The 13,971-nt window shown below is 41.4% G+C and overlaps 2 protein-coding genes and 1 long non-coding RNA gene across 3 annotated transcripts; 1 reads left to right on the top strand and 2 right to left on the bottom strand.

Annotated features, from left to right (window-relative positions):
• On the bottom strand, window positions 1–1,611 carry LOC107303895. Its single transcript, XR_001549869.2, has 4 exons — window positions 1,492–1,611; window positions 438–535; window positions 180–273; window positions 1–97 (listed from the first exon to the last, which is right to left on the bottom strand). It is a non-coding gene; the product is annotated as an uncharacterized LOC107303895 (long non-coding RNA).
• A 1,333-nt stretch (window positions 1,612–2,944) lies between these two features.
• Window positions 2,945–4,102, top strand: LOC102705517 (scarecrow-like protein 6). The gene has a single exon (XM_006650888.3). The coding sequence runs from the start codon at window positions 2,945–2,947 to the stop codon at window positions 4,100–4,102; it is 1,158 nt and encodes a 385-aa protein (XP_006650951.3).
• A 5,703-nt stretch (window positions 4,103–9,805) lies between these two features.
• LOC102705801 (signal recognition particle receptor subunit alpha-like) lies at window positions 9,806–13,868 on the bottom strand. Its single transcript, XM_040522709.1, has 11 exons — window positions 13,115–13,868; window positions 12,878–13,020; window positions 12,775–12,794; window positions 12,225–12,309; window positions 12,014–12,109; window positions 11,773–11,925; window positions 11,583–11,690; window positions 10,742–10,861; window positions 10,465–10,590; window positions 10,273–10,356; window positions 9,806–10,126 (listed from the first exon to the last, which is right to left on the bottom strand). The coding sequence occupies exons 1-11, from the start codon at window positions 13,596–13,598 to the stop codon at window positions 10,001–10,003; spliced, it is 1,545 nt and encodes a 514-aa protein (XP_040378643.1). The 5' UTR covers window positions 13,599–13,868; the 3' UTR covers window positions 9,806–10,000.
• Window positions 13,869–13,971: the final 103 nt, after the last annotated feature.

Below are 13,971 nucleotides of genomic sequence, written 5' to 3' on the forward strand. Positions count from 1 at the left end.
ATTTACGTTTTTGTTCATAAGCAGAAGCAGAAGCAAAAAGACGAGGGTGTTATTCTGCAACTAGCATTACAACTCGATTAGTAGTAATATAATCCATCTGCAAGGAGGGCATATCCTGCTTAATTACAACCACAAACTAACACATTTGCAGATCGAGGCTAAGGTAGGTGCAATTTTACCTCGCTCAGATTTCTCGACTCTGAACGTCTGTCCATTGAATTCACTTATTAATTGCCAGCTTGAAGAATTACTGTTGCAAAATATATATGCCGCCTGCAAGCTAGTTTCAGTAAAAGCACACAAGAGCTAAAATGGTATGTAATCAGAACAGCATGGAAATTTCAATATATACATGTAAAGATGACAACCAGTGATCGAAAAGCTAGGAAGTTGTGTATAAGAGATGTTCAATAAGCATCATTGTCAGGTTAATTTACCATCACAACTTGAACACTGAACAGATGTTTGTATGGCAACCAAAAGCTCTCTCGGTCCATGTCCTCGGAATTCCATAGGTGGTATATACCTTTGGCATCTGCAAAATTAAACCAGAACGAAAACACTAGTATATCACAGTTTGTTAATTTGGTGAGCTTGTGAGCAACAGCCAGCTGCTTGGTCTGGCAGATTTTTCAGTTGTTGATGCTCCGTATACAGAAATCCGTCCTTACATACAGGCTGACATAACAGCATGTACATAATGCCAGAGAAACCAAAATGTGGAGAAAGAAAAAACTGATAATGCAACTTTGTGTAGTGTTGCATCAGCACGCTATACCATGGTACTTGCAAACAGCGAAATAAGCAAACTAGTGTGGTACTGGTAGCTAGCTACTCCAGTAGTAAGATCCAAAACATATGATCGCAGTGCCATGTGACCCTGCTGAAGAAGGATGAACATGACATGTTTGTACGTACTCAGGTGCACTTTGCAGTACATATTGGATATCAACTCGATCGTTTTGATCGAATCATTCATATATGTAGTAGCATTCTGATTCCTACCACTGATCAAACTGCACAAGCTGGCAAGACATGTGAGGACACGATCGATCAGCGGGCGTATTTTCAGTCTAACAGTAAGAAATGGCCTTGTAAAGACTCAATGGGGCCATATGCTTTTTTGGATGCCACAGCAAGCAAGCACAGACAGCCAGCATATATATGTACTGCTACTCTTGTAGCTAGATTTGAGTTAAATGGTACTCCCTCCGGTAATTTATGTATGACTCGTTTCGGACATGTAAATTAGCTTTTGTTTTAACTATAATTCTTTGTCCTAACGACAAACATTAATGATCGGAGGTAGTACTACTCTAATTTACTTTTACACTGTTATATATGTTAGCCACATCAGAAATCGAAAAGCAACAAACTAATCCATCCAGATTTTTTTTTAAAAAAAACCTAATCAATCCTTTTACCCTGATATATATACTTTGTGAAATTTGTAGTAATTAAGTAGAGGCACGATGAGCATACAGAGATCACCTTGAAATTGGATGGATTGATGGATGGATGGATGGATGGATCCTCCAGGCGCCGCCTCTCACAGTACAAGCACAAGCAGCTGCGATGGATTCGGGGGAAGCGGCGGCGGCGGCGGCGGAGGGCACCGATCGATCGATCGATATGGCTGGGCCTGGGCTTGGGCCTGCACGCTAGCCACGTAGAGTCTACTTGTGGTCCTCTGTTCCGGAGGCCCAATGGCCTGAAATGAATCGACTTGGGCCTTCCTTTCCTCCTTGCTGGGCTCTTCCACCAAACTACTACTAGTCCTGCTTTCCCTTTAAATATAAACTTATACAAACGAAAAAGTCTATTATCATCCATTACCCAACCTCCCTAAACCGTAAGAAATTACAACTTGTTCTTTTTTTTGGCTATCATTGAATTCAATTGGTTTACACATTGTGATGTGTTGATCAGTTAGATGTGCTACTACGTGCCATCCTCCTTTGCTATCTTCCCGGCCCCATCCATGCATATTCTACGTGCATGTCTAGCGAGTGGATGTGAATTAACACATGCACAGACATGGATGGTGGCTGAGGGTAGAGCAAAGGGCTTGCCATGCCGCCGGCGATGGGAAAAGCAAGCTAATCGTCTACTTGAAGCTGTAGATATGGGCGTTGAGAAAGATGGGGGTGTAGTTGTTGGGAGGTGGGCGCGATCATGTCATGTCAACAAGAAGAGAAGAGGAGAGCGATGCAGCCTCCTTTGCTAGCTAGTCTCTGTGGTGCCATGTAGGATGATTTTATTGTTAAAATCATTCGAGGAAGCAAAACAAATTGGTATATATTGACAGTTAAGCTAGGGAGGTTTCTAGCTAACTACATGGTTTTGCTTTTGGTGGTATGTATATTCTTTTCCAATTACAAATTGTACGTCGTCCCAAAATATAAACATTTATATGATTCAGATTTAATACCACAATATAATCATTTATTTTTTTATTTTTTATGATTTCAATCCTTCCATAGCCAATTAGATGTTTGAAAAGAGAACCAAATCGGTTTGAAATTGACCATTCAGGTAACTTAAAAAAGGTCTTTTCGCATCTACCTAGTCTATGTTAAAAACATGAAAATACTTATATTTTAAACGGATGTATAATACGCTGAGTGGAGGTATGAAAGGAAGAAAGAAATGGCACCAGTGTCAGTGTGGCCATAAAAATTTCCTTATCGCAAATGAGTAGTACAGCTTTTTTAAAGGTGAAAGTTGTTGCAATGCAAGGTATAGTAGATTAGTAGGCAGACATATATAAATATATAAAACGATGGAGAGGAGAGTAGCAGAGAAGAGCAGAGCAGAGCTTGCTGCTTAATTCACGCTGACTTCTCCCCTGCGCCCGCCCGCCCACGCGGCCTCCACGCCGCCATGGCTCGACGCCGACGACCACCACGACAACACCTTCCTCCACTGGGTCATTGCCGACGACATGGACCCACACATGCCTTCTTCTCCTCCTTTCCCCCAACCCTTCCCAAAGAAGCCGCCCACCGACGACGACACCAGTAGTGGCGGCGTCGACCAGCTGGCCCAGGCCGCCAAGCTTGCCGAGGCCGGCGACGTCTTCGCCGCCCGCCAGATTTTGGCGCGGCTCAACCACCGCCTCCCCGCCGCCCCCACGCCGCTGCTCCGCTCTGCCTTCTATTTCAAGGAGGCACTGCGCGTCGCCCTCTCGTCGCCCACCACCACTACCGCCGCCTCCACCAACTCCACGCCGCTCGACCTCCTCCTCAAGCTCACCGCCTACAAGGCCTTCTCCGACCTGTCCCCGGTGCTCCACTTCGCGCACTTCACCTGCGTCCAGGCCGTGCTCGACGAGCTCGGCGCCGCCCCCTGCATCCACGTCCTCGACTTCGACATCGGCGTCGGCGAGCAGTGGGCCTCGCTCATGCATGACCTGGCCCAGCGCCACACCCACACCGGCGTCGCGCTCAAGGTCACCGCCCTCGTCTCCACGGCCTCGCACCACCCGATCGAGCTGCAGCTCATCCACGACAGCCTCTCCAGCTTCGCCGCCGAGCTCGGCGTCCCATTCCGGTTCGCCGCCTTTGACCTCAACGCCACCGACCTCACGGGCCTTCTTGCCGTTACCGCCGGCGACGCCATTGCCGTGCACCTCCCTGTCGGCTCGGTCCACGCTCCCGCGGTGCCGTCCGTCCTCCACCTGGTCAGGCGGCTTGGCGCCAAGCTGGTTGTCTCCGTCGACCGCGGCTGTGACCGCGGCGACCAGCCGTTCGCGGCGCACCTGCTGCAGGCATTGCAGTCCACCGTGTTCCTGCTGGAGTCACTGGACGCCATGGGAACGGACTCGGACGTGGCGGCCAAGATCGAGCGCTTCTGGGTGCAGCCAAAGATCGACGAGTGCGTTCGTGCCGCCGCCGCGGGCGACAGGACGCCGCCGTGGCGGGCGACGCTGGCGTCGGCGGGGTTCGTGCCGGTGCAAGTGAGCAGCTTCGCGGAGGCGCAGGCGGAGTCGCTCCTGAAGAAGCTGCCGGTGAGGGGGTTCCGACTGGAGAGGCGCGCCGGCTCGCTCTTCCTCCATTGGCAACGCGGCGAGCTTGCCTCCGTCTCCGCATGGCGGTGTTGAATCTTAATTATTATACCTCCGACTAAATGCAATTACAATCATCCTGACACTTTCTCTTTATCTGCTCCAATTACTAATGCTCAATTTAGTCGTTATTACAGTATCATGCATGTATGTCACCTTGCCCTGCCGGTTGCAATTGTCATGTTACGGTTTTGTAGATTATAATTGCATTATATTCTACAGTGTCACTCTACTCTGAAATCAAATGGTTTTCTATCATGTGTTAGCTAGATATTTCTTGATGAAGTTCAGAAAAATTCTGGAATTATTTGGGGCGATTATTTGTCTTGTGCATGGAAAAATTCAATCGGCATATTTGTAAATAAAAAATATTTTGTTTATATGTGTTCTTAGTGATCTAAGAGTCAAGGTTAGAAAATAAAATATGATAAAAAAAGCTCCAAAATATATTCCAATTTTAAGGTTGAAAAATTATTTTTTGGCTTATAAGCAGAAGCAACAAGAGGAGAATGGTTTATGTATGTTTCAGCTATGAACTTCATAATAGAAATTGCATATTGCCAAGAAAAAAGACACTACCCTTACATTAATTTAAAAAATTGTGTGTATATCCAAAAAACAAAAATGCCAGGAACCAAGATTTGGTTTTGCTAAAGGTATGGGAACTTATATTCAGAGATTTCTTTCCAGACTTCCTGATCAATCACGGTATTCTTCCTTTTCTGATAGTTTCAGAATAATAGACCAAGGCATTCAGTATTACGTCTATATTCTGGTATGCGTCAAACAACAATATGAAATTGTCAACTTCTGTTGACCAACACAAAAAGTTCCTAAAAGTCGCAAGAAATTTGAAAGTTCATTCCTACTACCTTCACAAACAACTGAATAAGCAGGTTATATATGTTTGGTGTATTCTACTATATATTTGTAGGTTGAATTGTGGGAGTACTTTTCTAAAATTCCAACAGGCTAACGAACCGTTTGTTTGACTACCACTCGCTAATTGATTAGGTTGGTATTTTCCGAAAAGAATATAGAAACGTTTATTTTATCAGCATACATGATCGAATTCTTCTTTTTTAAAAAAAACAAAAAAGAAAGTACCGTTTTCTCTCAAAATTAAAATTTGCAACTAGAAGGAGCATGTGGTTTTAGCTAGTCTGATGTCTGTGGACCAGAGAATATAAAGATACAGTGATAGCATAATGCTGTCTTCAAGAACCCTCAGACACCTGGAAAGCAGAATTTCACGAGAAGTGCGTGTTTAAAGAATATTGGTAGCCTTTCTGATATTATGTGATAGGAGAACATTACCAAGTTGACAATTGCGGAATTCAGCAGGAATTGGGAATAAAGTAGCACAGGGTTTTTAGGGACAAGTATAAAGTAGCCGAATTTTTTGTTTGTGAGTGGATTCTTATTTCCATTATGTAATCACTACTAAATTGTGGCTAAATAGTTAAGACTGTTATATAGCTTCCAAAAGCTGTGCGTCTGTATAATTTCTGGTTTACTACGACTGTTGTTTCATCAGATCAGTGAGTGAGTATTCCGTGTCTGATACAGCAAACTAGTGTTTGTTTATATAGTTTAGTAACTACAGTATCTTACGACTCTTAACTAGATATCAAATTTTTTATATAGTAGCATATTGTACGTACGTTGCAATAGAATTTTTTTTAAAAAAATATAATTAGTATGTTATTAAAGTAAAATTAATAAAAGTGGTTTGATATATGTCTCACTTTTTTCTTTCAAAAATTACGAGCGAGTTGGTGGTGGATAGGTGACAGATTCATCATCATTGCTACTCATATTTTATTTCAAAAAAACCTATAGCCACTTATAAACTTTGAAACCAAACACCTAGCAACCTTATAAAGTTTAGAGATGACAAAAGACAAACTAATAACACCAAGCTAGAAAGAGAAACACGCTTAATAAAAAGATAACATATTACTAAATCTTCATCCAAAGTTAGCAAAAAAGTCTCTAAACAATTGTTGTATGCTTAAAGGATAAGGTCATTATTATCATCACACTTTTATAGTTGGACCCATATATAATCAGAGTCAATTAGTTGCTACGAAAATCACCTGAATATAAGATTTTGGAAAGGTTTACGGTCCTTGAGAAAATACCTTGAGATACTAAATTTTTAGTGTAAAACTTTGCTAGTAACTATTATCTAGAAGTTTAAGATTTTTACGGTAGAAAATATGATACTTCAAGGTGCTATTTCAAGGGCGTTAAAAAACTCATAAGAGTTAGTTGTTATTCTATCAAAAATATATCATTTCTATTAAGTCAAATAACCTAATATAAAGCATATACTCCTACTAACATAATTATTTTTCTAAAATTAAAACCATATAGCCAATGAAACAGGAATCGGTGGATTTAAGTGAAAGGAAACATGTATAGTACTCCAAAGAAAATTAGTAATACCGTATCTCCTGATAATCTACCTATAGTTTTTTTTAACGAAAATCGACCTATACTTTTGAAGTATCTATCCGACTTGTTCATCTATTTGTCAGTTCTGAAATTCTGTTCATGTACTGGAGTGCTATGGACCATAGGTGTGCCATCCTTGCTCAAACATGAAAATGCATCTAACACAATACTACAACCTGATTGACATGAAGATGTTTATTTAGCCCTAGCGGAATTCCTGGGCTGCCAACATGAACACATCGTGTTTGTTCTGATGAGGATGCAAAGATGGCAATCAGAATGTAAAGTGGGTGTGCTTTACCTCAATGACGGCAAGCATCTGTCATCACCAGCATTTGTACTTGTAAACTGGAGCACCAAATTCGTCCACGTTGGGAGTGTCCATCCAAGAAACCAAGATCAAGATGCTATGCCTTACCTGATGAGGGCCTCGCCGGGACTGAATGAACCGATAAGCCTTACCTGTTACTCATTCAATCATCCTAGTGTTCTAAGAAGTAAGAACAAAAGGACAACATCAAAGAAATGCTGGCATGTTGGGCCAGCATCGTCAGGGATGCTGCCGGTACAACCATGCAAAAACAAGCCGAGTCCGAATAGAATCAATCACTGACCTGTCTCTCCAAACTCCAAAAGTTAACTTTAAGTTTGATCAGATATGGCTTTGATCAGTACGTTCAGTAATGATCTCTACAACTGCATCCCCGAGGTAATTCCTTCTCCTTGCTGTAAAATTAAGTCAACCATCTTTTCACTTATGCTTATCGCTAACGCTTATAAGTCAAATTTTGTATTTTAAATTTTAATTTAGAGTTAATTTCAGGGTTTTTTTATTATAGTTTATTTTCCGGCATATGTTTTTGGATAACTAAGAACATGTATATGAAAATTATCCCTAAAATATTTTTTAATCGCTAATAAGTCATTCAATTTTGCTTATTTTAAGTGAAAGATGATGCTTTAAGGTAGCATTAGCTGATAAGCAAACTCTCTATAGTATGTGCCGGTTTTGAAAATTAAGAAACACTTCTCACCCATCCATATTGCAACCATTACACAAGATAACCTAACCGCATGATTTCATCAATACCTATAAGTTACTTGCAAATACAGGCATCTACTTTATTCCTCATCCATCTACTACCCTTTCAGTTTAGGTACAGATTAGTAGCATGAACGAATCGCTAGATCATCCAAAGGAGTGCATGCAGTTTTTGTTTGCGACAAGCCCTGCCTGAAAGTTTTGAGAACCCGGTCAGGGAATCGAATCAAAGCTCCAAGAGATGATGAGAAAGGTCTTAGGATATCATACAGGTCTACAGGTTCCAAAGCATGAGATGAAATACAAGAGCCAATGACTGAGTATAGTAGTAGTGATCTAAGTGTGGCTGCAAACACAAGAAGTACTGCACTTGGAAAGAGCTAAAGATTGGCGCCTTTTCTTAGGGCCTAACACTAGATGAAATAAACGAAAAGAAATGGATGTGTCATGGTGAAGCTTTCTCAGATTCGGTTCCAAATTTAAGCTCGATGCACCACACGTTGCCCAGACTTTTCTTCAGCTTGCAGAAGAAAATGAGACAAGGACAGAAAAATGATTGATTGTACAAATATGATCTAGGGGTTGTGGCTTATATCGGGGAAAAGGTCAAACTGTATATATGCAAATAAAAATTTTATATACGTGTTCTTATTGACTTAAAAGTCAAGGCTGGAAAATAAAATATGATGAAAAAAAATCTAAAATCTAGTCCAGATTTAAGATTGAAAATTCAAGTTTTAGCTCATAAGTATAGACGAAAGTGAAAAGATAGGGCTACTACTTCTATCCATATCCAGTATTGAAAATTGAGATACAAGCAGAGACGACTCGGACACACAACAAAAAAAAAAAGTATCTTTTCCATTCTGTAAATGACAGCAAAGGTGTTAGTGTGGTTATGGTTTCAGGCTTTCAGCTCTCAAATCCGAACGAACGGAATGGATAGGAACTGAAAGAATCAGAAGAAAAAGAAAAGAAACGTTTTTACTATAACATCAGTAATTCAGCAAGCACTTGAACAGCGAATATTGATATGCTAGCCATGCCCGGAGCCCCGGACTGCCCAGTGCCTGAAGCTTAAAGATTTACTATCAAAGAAATGTACCTCGTGCTTGAAGCTTAAAGTTTTTGCTAACCAAGAAGCCTTTTACCTTGTTTTACAGTCTTGCAAAAAAAGAACGTGCAAGTACAGGTGCGTGTATTGTCGGTAGTAGACTTGTAGAAAACTTGGTTACCTGGCCAAATTTAACTGGTCTGAACGACGTTGTTGCCCAGCGAATCTTTGGCTTCTTTTGCTCCTCGGCTGACAACCAAAAAAAGCAAATGCACCTACCCTTCACAAAGCACAAACAATGGCTCTCTGATGGGTTGTGTTTGGAATGAATGAAAATATCAACCGAATAACCACTCTCTGAGCAGCATACAGTGGAATCAAAAGATTTTGTTCTCAAAGTACAGATTTCTGCAATGCAGCCCGTGTATGTCTTGAATAGACAATCAAATTCTTTCTGTTTTCTAACTCCAGAAGTCCAGATGCATCCTGCCACTTCCCTACCCATTAGTTGATGGAAAGTTAGAAAACGCAAGAATAAATAAATAAATACTAGCAGACACCACAATTCCATAAAGCAGGAATAAATCTCTGAAAATCGCTAATGCGTTTACACCAAACCACACGTCTTCCGTAAGGCATCCAAACAGATAAAAAGGGTGATATATAGGAGATGCTCTCTTACCTTCGGGATGAAGGCTCCTTCAGTTGTAACAACAACATGTTTATTGAGAATCTTAGACAGAGGAAAAGCTCTATTAGATGATGATTGATATTACCTAAAGTATGACACATCATGTACCTGGAACTTTATTCAGAGAAGAGTCTACAACTGGGCGACGGAGAATTGTTGCTGCAGTATAACCCTGGATCCATGCTTGAGCATTATTGAGCCCAGTACCAGGTTTAAAGACCCAAGGGAGCAGAAAATGATAGGTTGGTGTCACAGGACAAGACTATTTTCAATCTTAATGAAAATCAGGCTGGCCCGTCTTGGGCCAGCCCGGCCAAATAAACAGGACAAGATTACCCAGGCGTCAGGAGGAGGATCACATTGGACCCTCATATATGATCAATCGCCTGATAGCCATTCCCAAATTCAAATATGTTCACAGAAACAGACATCAGAAGGCACCATTTATACCAATGCAAGAATTAGGTAATTGTAACTGATTTTTTTTTTCGAAAATGGCATGTGGTGCTATTACTATATTGCAGGGCAACCAGGTAAAACATGTGATACAAGGGGTAACTCGTGGCAGTTTGTACTAGAACAGTTAATAAGAGCAGATCCGCATCCAACACAAAGATGACGAGGTCATTGGGTATTTCAAGATAGCAATACTTAAAGACGGTACATATTGTGCAGCACGCACTGCATTCACTTTAGCAGGGTATTAACAATGGATTTTACATTCAGCTTCTTCAGGTCAGTGTAAGACTGACCACAACCAACGAACATCACTGGAGCTCCAGATGTGTAAACCATGGAAAGTGCAGCTCCGACCTACAATTTTTTTTTAGAATTGTCAATTGTCATAAGAATAATGTACAAGAAGGCTGTTGAAATGAATCAATGATTCAATATATATAAGACACTATTTAGTTCCCAAAAATTTTCGTGTTCCTAAGTAGTATGTGGCTAGTTCAGACCTTGTCGTCAATGGTGTCAAACTTGGTCAGCAGGATGCCATCTATCAATCTGGCAGTAGGAACAGTGGAAAGGTCTGCTAATTTCTGTTCAACAAATACAACTGTTCAGTCACTCCACAATAAATGAAGTACTATTTCAAATATGCAGTACTATATAATAACATTCATTTATCCGTGAAAGACCATCAGTACCTGGTTAAATTTGGTGAGTTGATCAACAGCATCATTACCAACCAACGCTTCCCCAACAAATAAAACTAGATCTGGGCTATTGAGATTGATAAGCTTGGAGAGTGCTCTCATGAGAGGTTCATTATCCTGGCAAAGAAAAAAGGAATGTAAGAGCAACGGTAATCAGAAGGGGAATTGAATAGCAGTGTAAGAGCAATATGATTAAAAACCCATAAATGTGAGAACATCATTTATAGAAAGATAATAGAGTACATTGTGGCTAAGTCACTTTACCAACCTGCATACGTCCAGCAGTGTCAACCAGAACAACGTCTGATTTATTACGAGTAGCTTCCTGAATGGCCTCCTTTGCAACAACCGCTGGATCCTTTTCATATTCCTTCTCGAATATAGGTATCTGGCCATATCCAAGAATGTAAATATGTAGGAATAAGTGACTAATTTTGAAAGGAACAAAACACCGGAATATATCCAAGAAAAGCAAACTCCCAGGACTGGCTTCCTCTTTCTCAGTCGACACCAGTAATATCAGTATAAATATTAGATAATTCAATTTTTTTTCTAGGAGAAGAAGATACATAGGTCATTCCAGAGAAACTAAAACTACTGTTCAAAGTTAGATTCAACGACCACATCATATAGATTGGCTAAAATTTTAGGAACTCTGTTCTAACTCACAGATCCAATTGGTTTGATCTCAAAGGTTCATGCAAGTTATAGAAAAATAGGCAATACAATTGTTGCCTTAGGGGATGTTTAGATTGAGAAAATTTTTAGGAGAAGTGTCACGTCAAATGTTTGACCAGATGTCGGAAGGGGTTTTTGGACACGAATGAAAAAATGAATTTCACGGCTAGCCTGGAAACTACGAGACGAATCTTTTGAGCCTAATTAATCCGTCATTAGCACATGTTGGTTACTGTAACACTTATGCCTAATCATAGACTAATTAGGCTCAAAAGATTCGTCTTAAGAATTCTTTCGTAACTGTGCAATTAGTTTTTTGGTTCATCTATATTTAATGCTTTATTTAGGTGTCTAAAAATTCGATGTGATATTTTTGGAAAAAAAATTTGCGAACTAAACAAGGCCTTAATCAAGAGCGGTCAGATCACTACCTGAAGCCTGCGAGCATGAGTGCGCAGCTGCTCAACAGCACCAGATCTGAAGGTATCACATGCTGCCAGCATTACACTGAGGTTGTGCTGAAGAAGCCAATACGCAACCTGTAAGTTACAAGACAACAGGATGAGTAAAATCTCTGGCACTATTGTTTTTTCCATGGATGGCTACAAAAGATAAAAGTACCTTCGCAAGATTGGTGGATTTGCCAACTCCATTCACTCCAACAAAAACTATAACATATGGCTTCCCACGCTCTTTGGCAGCATGTAGGTCCCTTAATATATCAATAGATCGCCTCGGGGTTAAGATACGGAGAAGAGCATCCTCCATAGCTGTCTGCAGTAGTGACCGTCAAGAGGAGTATTAGGTGATGTGGAAATTGAAGTTAAAATTTGCATAAATTAGGGTTGGGATGTGCTACAACCTGAACGCTAGAGAATATCGTTGTGAAGGATCCCAGCCTTTTGCCCTCAAGGCTAGCTGCCACTGATTCACAAAGCTTTTCTGCAATTTCTTCAGCCTGCATAGATATCAACACTCTTCTTTATACCCAGGTAGATAAAGAACCAAAAGGGCAAACAGCAAGTCTAGTAAGCTTATGAAATATCATGCAAGTAATCTAGGCAAATACATACCACATTCTTAGTCATCAGCCTATCTTTAAGCGCTTTGAGTGCAGGCTGAAGATTAGACTTATCAAGCACATTGTTACCTGCAATGCTGCGCAACAGGGTGAATACGAAGCATTGTTAGTTCAGTCCACAAATTAACAAATTATAAGAGGGATCTGTAAATCAGGCAACCATTGATACCTGAATGCAAGATATTAAAATACAAGGAAAAAATAGCAATTTCAGTTGTGTCTATGATGACATGGGAGAAGGTAAACAATGAGACAGAACATATAATATGCTGCAAGAGACATGGTTAATATTGTTTGTATTCACTATTCAGTCCAAGCCTGCTATTTTATGCCATATGGAATGTAATTGTATCTCAGATCATGACCATGTCAGGATATCAAAATTAGCGAGTGCTTTGGGGAAAAAAAATGAAGTACATATCATGTATGCTTTCTCCAGCTGAGCAAGTGAATTTGGGAGATTACAAATTGTTAAGTGAACAAAACTGAATGCAGAATTGCAGACTATATGATGTCAACGTATGTTGAAACACGGCTGTTACCTGTTAAACATGGAGGAGAACTATCTGTTCTTATCACTGCTGACGGTGTCATCCTTATCCATCATGCTTGGCTGTTTGTTATCCAACTGGTTTATGAAGTCATCCTCTCTCTTATCAGTTGGGTCAGTGAAATCCAGCTTCTTGTCAGAAGGTGCATCACCCCACACCCTAAATCCAGCTTCTTGATCAGCTTTGGGCTTGTTATTCTTGTTTCGGCCAGGTTTGGGCTTGTTCCTGGCGACAATACTAGCAACATTGTTCCTCTTACCACCCTTGTTATTTGTCAGCTTCTGTATTATATTTACATCAAAGGCCCCATTGTTTGGGTGTTGGTTCTCACCTCCTTTGGGAAGAAGAGCAGCATTCTGTTGTGGCTTGGTGAAGGTAACATTGGTGGCGTCAGCATCATCATCGTCAGAATCATCCGGAGCAGCGGGGGTGGTGTTAATGTTATTGTTCATGTGGTGGTCGGCACGTGCTTGGGCCTCGAGGTGGAGCTGGCGGAAGATGTCGTTGAAGGGGTCATCGTAGGAGGTGGTGCGTGCGGGGTCGTAGATCTGGGAGAAGCGGCGGCGGACGGAGGCGAGGAGGTGGTCGACGTAGAGGAGGCGGTGGTAGACGGCGACGAAGACGAGGCCGAGGTCGTTGTTGAAGGTCCAGTTGAGGGCGTAGGAGCCGTGGGCGAAGGAGGAGGAGCGGTCCTCGAGGAGGCAGGAGTGGATGAGGGCGTCGATGGGGGATCCCCTTCCCCGGAAGAATGCGGCACCGCAGGAGGACCAGAGGATGAGGCCGCCGCGCGTGAAGATGAGCAGCTCCTCCAACATGGCGGCGGCGGCGGCGGCGGCGGCTAGGGATTTTTTGGTCGAAACTGCTCGTACAGGAGAGAGAGATTGGATCGTCGAGAAGAAAAAGGAATCGATCAACTTCAACTCTATTAATCCACAGTTGATCAACTTCAACTCGATCAACTTCAGCGAATTCGATCCGGAGACGACGACGAAGAAGAACCCAACTCAACTCAAATACGAGTAAAAAGAAAAAGAAAAAAAGTGTAGGTAATGCTGGTGGTTGCGGGCCAACAAGGCCCATGGGCATGTGCAAATCTAGATTACGTAACAACTATCTTAATATTATTATAATCTAGATTATTGAGTCAATTAATATAAGTAATATTGTTATAATCTATAGTAAAATAAG

This window comes from Oryza brachyantha, chromosome 3 (genome assembly GCF_000231095.2).
Source record: "Oryza brachyantha chromosome 3, ObraRS2, whole genome shotgun sequence".
NCBI classification, from domain to species: domain Eukaryota; kingdom Viridiplantae; phylum Streptophyta; class Magnoliopsida; order Poales; family Poaceae; genus Oryza; species Oryza brachyantha.

Coding starts and splice junctions, on each gene's coding strand:
- LOC102705517 (XM_006650888.3), top strand. CDS start 2,945: ATGGACCCACACATGCCTTCTTCTCCTCCTTTCCCCCAACCCTTCCCA.
- LOC102705801 (XM_040522709.1), bottom strand. CDS start 13,598: ATGTTGGAGGAGCTGCTCATCTTCACGCGCGGCGGCCTCATCCTCTGG. Junction 12,795..12,877: donor CCCAACTGATAAGAGAGAGG/ATGACTTCATAA, acceptor AAGAACAGATAG/TTCTCCTCCATGTTTAACAG. Junction 12,110..12,224: donor GGCTGATGACTAAGAATGTG/GTATGTATTTGC, acceptor ATATCTATGCAG/GCTGAAGAAATTGCAGAAAA.